This window comes from Euleptes europaea, chromosome 5 (genome assembly GCF_029931775.1).
Source record: "Euleptes europaea isolate rEulEur1 chromosome 5, rEulEur1.hap1, whole genome shotgun sequence".
Lineage (NCBI taxonomy): Eukaryota > Metazoa > Chordata > Lepidosauria > Squamata > Sphaerodactylidae > Euleptes > Euleptes europaea.
Window position 1 is genome coordinate 76,987,047 of NC_079316.1, and position 9,471 is coordinate 76,996,517.

At 42.8% G+C, this 9,471-nt stretch overlaps 1 protein-coding gene across 9 annotated transcripts in view; it reads left to right on the forward strand.

Moving 5' to 3' along the window:
- Nucleotides 1-9,129, forward strand: part of JAKMIP3 (Janus kinase and microtubule interacting protein 3) — a 62,761-nt gene extending 53,632 nt beyond the window's left edge. For all 9 annotated transcript variants that reach the window (XM_056849411.1, XM_056849413.1, XM_056849404.1 and 6 more), the window contains 5 exons: nt 1,150-1,218; nt 2,470-2,547; nt 6,287-6,490; nt 6,855-6,920; nt 9,057-9,129. In XM_056849411.1, the coding sequence (XP_056705389.1) occupies nt 1,150-1,218; nt 2,470-2,547; nt 6,287-6,490; nt 6,855-6,920; nt 9,057-9,107 (468 nt within the window). In that variant the 3' untranslated portion in view covers nt 9,108-9,129. The remainder of the gene's footprint in view (nt 1-1,149; nt 1,219-2,469; nt 2,548-6,286; nt 6,491-6,854; nt 6,921-9,056) is intronic.
- Nucleotides 9,130-9,471: the final 342 nt, after the last annotated feature.

Consider the following 9,471-nt stretch of genomic DNA (forward strand, 5'->3'; position numbering starts at 1 on the left):
CTTAAAATAGACAGTGATATTTAATACAACAGATGGCACACAGTAGGGTTGCCAACCTCCAGGTAGTAGCTGGAGATCTCCAGCTGATAGAGATCAGTCCACCTGGAGAAAATGGCTGCTATGGCAATTGGACTCTATGGCCATAGAGTCTATGGCCCTCCCCTCCCCAAACCCCACCCTCCTCAGGGTCCACCCCAAAAACCTTCCGCCGGTGGAGAAGAGGGACCTGGCAACCCTAGTGCACAATCAGATCCTAGTAGTTGCTGAGGGCCTGGGAGAGCAGACAGTCCCCAATATATTTTAATAGATGGATAAGGTGGGGGAGAGGGTTGGAAGGCCAGCTGCCCTCAGTTGTAGGCCTGGTGGAATAATTCTGTCTTGCAAGCCCTGTGGAACTCTGTAAGGTCCTACAGGGCCCTGATGTCATTAGGAAGGGAATTCCACCAGGCCGGGGCCAGGGCTTTTTCAGCCTTGTTGAGGACAGCCGCAAACTCCTAGGGATGGGGACCACCAAAAGTATTAGTAGAACATAATGTTCTTTGGAGGGTGTACCAGGAGAGGCAGTCCCAAAGGTATGAAGGTCCCAGACTGTGTAAGGCTTTAAAGGTCAAAACCAGCACCTTGAACCTGATCCGATATTCCAGCTGAACCGGAATTATGTCTGAACTGGGGTGTGGAGTGGTTCATCATGTGAAGCTCACCTATGCTACCAACCGCCAGTATGAGAAAGGTGTAGTACTGGTATGGGAACAATGACATAATGGGGATGATAAGATGAGTGACATCCACATGTAGACGGTTTTAAGTGGCATGATCGTTAACATGGAGTCCAACTGTAAGAACCACTTGCTTTGTTTGAACAATGTTCTTTAGAAATGTCAGTGGCTACTAAATGGGAACTATTTTGAACATGTATGCACTTTATGCAGCAACCTTTCACCTGTGCAGGACCCAAATCCAGATGACAGATTGTCCTTGCTGGATCAAGAAATCCTGAATATGATCATAGAAAAATAGGAATACTCTGGTGTGTTTTGTTTCTAACTGAAATGTCATGTCTTTATACAAGGGCAGCAGTAAAAGATAGGGGTAAATCTTGCTGTTTTGTCAAATGCCAGAACTTGATCTTTCATCATCCCCTTTGTGCAGTGGCTGCAGCAGATAGAAGTGACAGAATCAGCCCTACAGCAAAAGATGCTAGACTTGGAGAATGAAAAGGTAATGTAGAAATTCATCAAACATGACAACTTTTTAACTTACAATCCATTCCTGACAAATGGGCTGAAAGTTCTTTGGAGGCAGCGTGACCCTGCCGCCAGAGTAAGTGCTCTCTTATTGAGGCACTTACGCTGGCGGCGGGGGCAGTTCTGTTGGCGCCTGGGAGCCGTGGAGCTATATTCCGCTCCCCCGCTGCAGTCTCCCTGGGACCTAAATCCCGGAAGAGAAATTAGATGATGGTGTGGGGCGTTCCCAAGGGCGGAGCTGATGTTAGTCAGCTTCCTAAGCCCCTTCAGCCCGGGAATGCCCCCTCCACCAACAGCGTCACTGAGCCAGGTTTTTCCTGGCGCAGCCTCACTGTTTTCAAAAGCATTTTTAAAAGGCTTTTTTTAGCCTTTCGGTGGCCGGGAAACCGCTATGGAGGCTGTGCGGTAGCGCTTTGGCTACTCCATCCCCAGCTGCCGCAAAGCTCAGGAGTGAGCTGCCCATCGAGCAACTCCTTTTTCTTCTTCTTTGTTTCTCTGCCTGTCCCCCCCCCCGATGTTTAAAATGTATATAGATCTATTCTGCCCCAGCCTAAGAATCTGAGGAACTGAAAAACCCTTTGTTGGTGCATGTGTTAATATGGCAAAAGAGAGGCTGCTATGAATCTACAACATATAAACTGTTTTAATTTCACTCTTATGGGGAAATGGTAAAGTCAGACTGCCAGGGAGGTTTCAGTTTCAAACTTAGCAGATGAAAAGGCAACAGGAATGAGGGAAACTTCATATAACTATATACGAGAGATAGTTTTGAGACAAAAATGTAGCTATGTTGTTCTACCAACAGGTGTTTGTAACCATTGAGAGAGATCACTTGGCTGTCACTCCTTAGATAAACAGGCACACGCTTATTTGACACAAAATTGCTAGTCTGTGGAGGCAGGAATATACACACAAGTTCCCATTTTTCTTCTTTAACACTTGATAGGGATCACCCCTCCTTTCCTAGGAGCTATTTGCCTCAGGGAAGGAGTACCTTGAGATTGGCAACCCTAGGTTGAGAACAGAAATAGCAAAAGAAAGAGATGGGGTGGGGTGGATCAGAAAGAGAGGAGTGATAGTAGATGGAGTGATGGGGTGGGGATGTGAAAGAGACACTGAGAGAAGTGCGGGGGGGAGGAATAAAAGGTGGGAGAATTGCATGGCTGCTCCTGCAAGCTTCTTGCAGATTCCTATTTGTACCAACTACATTTCATTCTTTCCTTAGGAACTATTTAGTAAACAAAAGGGATACTTGGATGATGAACTTGATTTCAGGAAGCAGTCTCTGGATCAAGCACATAAGGTAAGACAAATATGTTCACAGATACCAAATAACGGTGGTTATCTGACATCCATAGGGTTGCCAGGTCCCTCTTCGCAACTGGTGGGAGATTGTGGGGCGGAGCCTGAAGAGGGCGGGGTTTGGGGAGGGGAAGGACTTCAATGCTATAGAGTTCAATTGCCAAAGCGGCCATTTTTCTCCAGGTGATCTGATCTCTGTCAGCTGGAGATCAGTTGAATTATCAGGAGATCTCCTGCTACTACCTGGCAGTTGGCAACTCTAGACATCCAAGACTTGCTCATGGAGCAGAGGGTGAATGCGTACACTTCATGGGAGTCTAGGGCAGGCTGGCTAAGCTGAAAGTCCTCTGGCATGATAGTGTCTATGTATATTATTTCAGAAATAAACTAAGATTGTTTTCCTTTCATGATTTATGAGATTGCATGGATGGAATAGGATTAGGGTAGGGTACACATGTTACAAATGAATAATCCTTGGGTCCTGCCCATATCTGTCTGCTCATAGAACTCTGTTGGTTGGATGAGAATTTTGGTTGCAGAACAGAGGTTATTTATTTATATACTTTGTAATGGGCTTTCTTGCTCAGATCCATATCTTTGCAAGGGCCCATTGCAAGCATTCATGGGAAACTGAGTTTTCCCACAATTCTTGGGTGAAGAAGCAGGTGGCCATTACAGACTATGAAAAGAAATTCTCCCGAGGGGCATTTTTCAAGGTAGATTCACCAAATACGCAGCGTACCTGCAAGGGACTCTCCTTGAATGAACCCCAAAGTTTGGTAACATTTTGGTCAGGGGGTCCAATTTAATGGGGTCCCAAAGGGGTCAACCCCCTCCTCCATAGAAAAGCATTGTAAACTTTACCATGTGCTTTTCTATGGAGGAGGGCGGTGACCCCTTCAGGATCCCATGAAATTGGACCTCCTGACCCAATCTTCGCCAAACTTTGGGGTCCATGTAAGGAGAGACCCTTGAAGCTACCCTGAAAATTTGGAAACTCTACCTCAAAAAATGCATCCTCCAGAGCTCATAAAAAAAATTCTCATAGGAAAAAGTCTGGGAAAAGCAGAAGCTAAAAAAAACCAAATATCTGTTCGGTTGATTCGACGATCGGCTACCCGGCTTCAGCTTTATTCCCAGTTTTAATATCCAGGTTAATTTAAACCTGAAAGAAGCCGAAAAGGCCTTTTTTGAGTTTATTTTCGGTTCAGGTTTATTGATATGCACAACCCTACAGGCAAATATTTATTTTATATTATATTAACATCAAATAAGTTTTGTTAAAGCTGCTTAACAAAATGTCAGAGGAATCTGGGTAAGTCGAAGAAGAAGAAAAAAGGACTACAAGTATTCCACACAAAAAAATTCCCCAAAAGAGCATACATTTTGAGATGAGAAAAACAGATAGTATGTCCGAAGGTTAGGAAAAGTGAATCCTCCACAAGAAGGGGCCATCTGCAGCTTGCTAAAGGAACTGCAGATCTTCTAAATGCGAAGAGGCAGTTGGGATGAGAATTGTGATTTTGATCAATTCTCCACCTACTCTAAGACGGACCTACTTGAGGGGGTCTGTAAAATCTAGCTTCTTGGTCCAATTTCCTTGAAACTTGGAGAGTCTTTTGATTAGTAGGAGGACTATGTCCTGTTCAAATTGGTCCCATTATCTTTGTCAACAGCTGCCCAGACCCTCCAATAGCTTCCCTGTTGGAAGCAATGGTCTTGAAGCACCACAACCTCAAAAAACTGGAAATGTCCTACACAAGCATAAGCAATTACAGGGAAAAAAATCCCCCCTTGAACCTCCAATATAAAAGTATAATGACTTTTTTTCTTGGCGCACATCCTTTCTACTCATTGTTTCAGGAACTGGCTTGCCACAGCTGTCCCTGCAAATCCTAGAATCAATGCTAGGAAGTATCCCTTAACTTTTCAGATGCAGCAGCAGTAGAGACTATAGAAGGTTGCCAGTTTGCTTGTTTTATTTACAGACCCCCGTTCCCAATATGCAGACTTGAAGCTGGTGAGGTTTTTTTCCCTTGCAAGAGAGAAAGGGTCACCAGCTTCATTTCTGCATGGGATAATTTTGTTAAAATAGAGGATGGTGGGAAGAAAGACGACAGTTGTAATTTTAGCATTCCAAGCCTCTCCTATAATACTAGAACTCGGGGTCATCTACTGAAGCTGGAGGGTGAGAGATTCAAAACAGATAAAAGGAAGTATTTTTTCACACAACGCATAGTTAAATTGTGGAACTCCCTGCCCCAAAATGTGGTGATAGCTGCCAACTTGGAAGGCTTTAAGAGGGGAGTGGACATGTTCATGGAGGAAAGGGGTATTCATGGCTACTAGTTAAAATGGATACTAGTCATGATGCATACCTGTTCTCTCCAGGATCAGTCAACAGCTCTGCCCTCCCCCTCAGGAATGGGCTGCCCCATTTCAGGATGTGAAACCATAGCAATGCAAGGGCTAGCTCATGTTGCCAGATGTTTGCCCATGAATGTGTTCTGGAGCAATTAGCCATGTGAAAGCAAAAACCTTGTGGGAATCAAGCTTCCAGCTCATTACAAGTGTCACTGCAGAAATTCAGTGGTGTGACCTGGTTTCTTGTGAATAAATTGCACACTGGAAGCTTAATAGCTTATCTTGTATAGGTATGTGTTGGATGCTCTCCTTATGTAGGATTTTGTTGATCAAAGACTCTTAAGTATGACGGTCAAGGAGGAAGCACAGATTTAAACAAATGCTGAGCTTAATAGTCAGGTTCCTTCTCTGCGTACAGTTACTGCGACAACATAATTAATTTTCTTCTAGAATTTCCTTTTGTTCTTCTGGTTCTGGAGTAGACTAGCCAGTGGTTAACTCAGTGTGAAATACTGGCCTGGATCAAGGAACATGTGTCTCCAGGGCAAACTAACCCATTGTCCATAGTGAGCGCGTTACTCTGCAAGAGTCTGCTTTTGGATTGTGTATTTCACTGGCAGCAGGTGGTTGTGGGGAGCAGCGGTGTGCAATGGTGGTCTTGACATGGTCTGCCTGCATTTTCTTTCTCTGGACAGCCCTATGTTTTTCCCTTCTGGGCCTAGAGAGATTGGTAGTGCTTAATCTCTAAGTATGACAGAGTCCAGAATCAATCCTGTTCAGGGAATTCAAACTCTGGGAATCAGAAGCTCAGATGGGCAAGGGCTGCAGTAGGGGGGTTGCTCAGCAAGCCATCTTTGGTTGGCTGTGACTCAAGTGATGTTCTTGGGTTGGGGGTCTGACCATTGGGTCTGAGTACTTTTTCTCGTGTAACCTAGAATGCAGCAGGTACTGTTTGGAGAGGGAAGGGACATTTTAAGCTGCCATTTTGAAAATTCTGGGGAAAGTTTAGGTGACACGTGAACTTGGCTGCAATATTCCCAAAGGCAGAAGAGATATTTTTTCTACTTTGGGCACTTTTAAACATGCCGGATAATGTACTTTCAATCCACTTTCAATGCACTTTGAAGCCAGATTTTACTGTGTGAAATGGCAAAGTCCACTTGCAAACAATCGTTAAAGTGCATTGAAAGTGGATTGAAAGTGCATTATTCAGCATGTGTGAAAGTACCCTTTGAGTTCACTCCCTTTCAATTCCCAGCACTTTGGACCACTCATGCCAGACATATTAAGGAAGAAAAGAAGCTACAAGGCAAATACTGACTAAATATCTGAGCCAGGTGTCTCATGTGAATATATTATTTCTCATTCTTATTTAGCACATTCTGGAATTAGAAGCCATGCTGTATGATGCCCTACAGCAGGAAGCGGGAGCCAAAATGCTAGAAATACTCTCAGAGGAGGAGAGAGAGAAATTGAAGAATGCTGTAGAGCAATGGAAACGGCAGGTTATGAGTGAACTCCGAGAACGGGATGCCCAGATTCTCCGGGAAAGAATGGAGCTCATTCAACATGCACAACAGGTATGCTGCAATACAAGGACATGAAATTGAGAAAGCTGCTCATTTAAATGAAAACTCTTAGGAGAAGTATGATCAATGGCTTTTAGTGTTGCTTATGTTTCTTCTGCATTATAATTTTAAGTAGGATGTAACTGAGTCTTGGCACAAGAAAGTGGTTGTGGTATCACCAGCCCAAAGAGGCACTCTTGTGTTTCTTGACCAGCGCTCTCAGACAGTTTGTATGGATGTAGATGTAGATGGAATTGTTCAGTCTTTGGGTGGAAATATATATCATGAAGTGTTCCTGCCAACAACTTACCCCCAAATGAATTTCAGATGAATTTTTAAAAAGAAATGGTACTCATATAGTGTTTAATTTTCACAGAGGATAAAGGAGCTGGAAGAAAGAATTGAAGGCCAAAAAAGACAAATAAAAGAATTAGAAGAAAAGGTAGGTAACAACATTGAAAAACTGGAATGATGCAAAAAGGTATGTTCAAGGTGGATGATACAGCCATAGGATTCATAAACCATGAAGGTGGGACCGTCTCATTTCATTCAGGTAACTCTCCGCATAATCCAGTTGGACAGTGGAAATGACTGACAGTGCAATCCTAAAAAAGAGTTACTCAGTCCAAACCCATTCATTTCAAAGGGCTTAGACTGGAGTAACTCTGCATAGGACTGTACTATAAGCGTGCAGTCTTAAAGAAGGGGCAAAGCTCCTTAAGAGCCAGCATGACCTCACACCAGTGTAAGTGCCCCTTTAACCGGGATAGGGTGCACTTATGCTGGGTACCCAAGGTTGGGTGAAAAGAATATATATATAAGTCTATGTATAAATACTGAAAGTATAATTCATTAGAAGCTCTATGTAAAAGTTAAAATTATTTAAAAGCATTAAAATAGCACAATGGCATTTCCTGAGGTTGATAATTGTAACCACATACCAAATGCGTTTCGGCCTATGAGGCCTTCATCAGTGGTTAATTAAAACCCTTTGTTAAGCCTGCACACATTTACAGAAATACATTAATGAATACAAATACAAACAGTTCAAACCCAACCAGGCATGTGTATATGTTGTAAATTCTATTCCCAATTACTCAAACATCTGGTATAATAGGTTCTTCTTGTAATACTGGTTAGTATAAGTCTCTCATATACCATATGTGCAGGTATCAACCTAGTAAAACAAGTTATGGTAAAAATCTTGAAAAGTTGTGCTTTTCTCCAAATGGATATTTTGCAATGGAAATGCTTACATGAACTATGTTCAAAATCTTCCAAGGCAACAACCTGGAAACAATAATGCAATAATGGAATTATCTTTGCCTTTTTTTTTTGCCAGAAGGCTGGCAGTTTTATGACTAATTGTGACAATTTTGTGACTGTACGCGGTTCTCCCTTCCTAATATTTGATTCTCACAGCAACCCTGTGAGGTAGGCTAGGCTGAGAGTGACTGACCCAAGTGGACTCAGTGGCAGAACAGGGGACTGAACCCAGGTCTCTAAGACTGTAGTCCAACACTCTGACCATTATTGCACCACGTTATAAATCTATCAAGTAATCACTATGTTCCTAGTAGGGGGTTGGTTTGCACTATATACCTGTTTCCCCATCAGTCACCAAATGCTCATTAGTCAGAGGCCCTAACCACACAATGTACTGCATGTTCTAGGTACAAAGCACTTTTTAAAAACTCAGTTGCAAGGTACATGGACCCAACTTTGATCCAGGACCCCAGTGCCGGAGGAAGAAGCTTTAAGCCTTCCCCCACACTGTTTTCCTAATCAAAAATAGTGCCCAGTGAACATTCTTTGCACTGGTGGGGTATCAGTACACATGGTTGCCACCCTCCAGGTCCTAGCTGGAGATTTGCTATTACAACTGTTCTCCAGCCTATAGAGATCAGTTCACCTGGAGAAAATGGCCACTTTGGAAGGTGAACTCTATGGCATTGAAGTCCCTCCCCTCCCCAAACCCCACCCTCCTCAGGCTCCACCCCCCAAAATCTCCAGGTATTTCCCAACCCAGAGCTGGCAACCCTAATTCTAGTTTGCAGAAACATATATGAGAATAAAATGTTTTTAGTTTTTAAGGTGCCACAATGCTCTTGTTTATTTTGGGTGTCCCTCTGGCATTACAACTGGGGAATAATTCCCCCTTTGAAACTACTTCAGAACACAGGTTAAGGGGTTTTCCAAGTCATCATGGGAGTAAGGAAGGCTGCACAAGATCCTTTTCACATGTGTAAAAGATTGAGAGAAGCAATAAACAGATTTTACTTACCAAGTAAAATTAGGCAAACAAATGTAGAAAAACAGGAGCTCTAAAATTCATTGAACTTATCTTCCCATAATTTTTTTGGCTCTCTTCAGTTCCTGTTACAAACCAGTATCGTATTAATAGACAGGAATGTTAGGAGATGCAGGTAAATTTAAAAGGTAGCTTATTGTGTCTCTCTGCTGTTATTCTTCTCCCTTGTCTAGAATCATTGCTTGTTTTACACTAGGCCACTATAAATCCTTTTCTTTCTTTCTCTCTCTTTTCCCCTTTTCCTTTCCCCTATTTTCCTTTTTTCAGTTTTTATTTTTGTTTTTATTTTTCTCTTTAGCTTTTATTCTTTGGTCATAGTACCTCCATCCACCTGCAATGGGTAAGTATCCTATTTACCAATTACCCGTTTCTAGACTGTCTCCTGGTCTTCCTTAATACTCTCCTTAATAATGGACTCATCAAAGTATTTAAAAGGCCCAAAATCGAGATGGTGTTATTTTTCCTGGCTGATATGATGGACTTTGCCCTGAGACTGGAAATTCCAGCACCTGCGAATTGAATTCCCAATGTGGATCTTGCAAGTACATATCTGAATGACAGTACTTTTGGCAGATACAGACCTAATCTCTGGACCATGTATCATGTAGTAAGGTCCCTTAAATCTGGGGTCAAGGGCCATTTCCTTTCTGCCTGATTAGGGTTGGCAGGTTACTTAAATTGG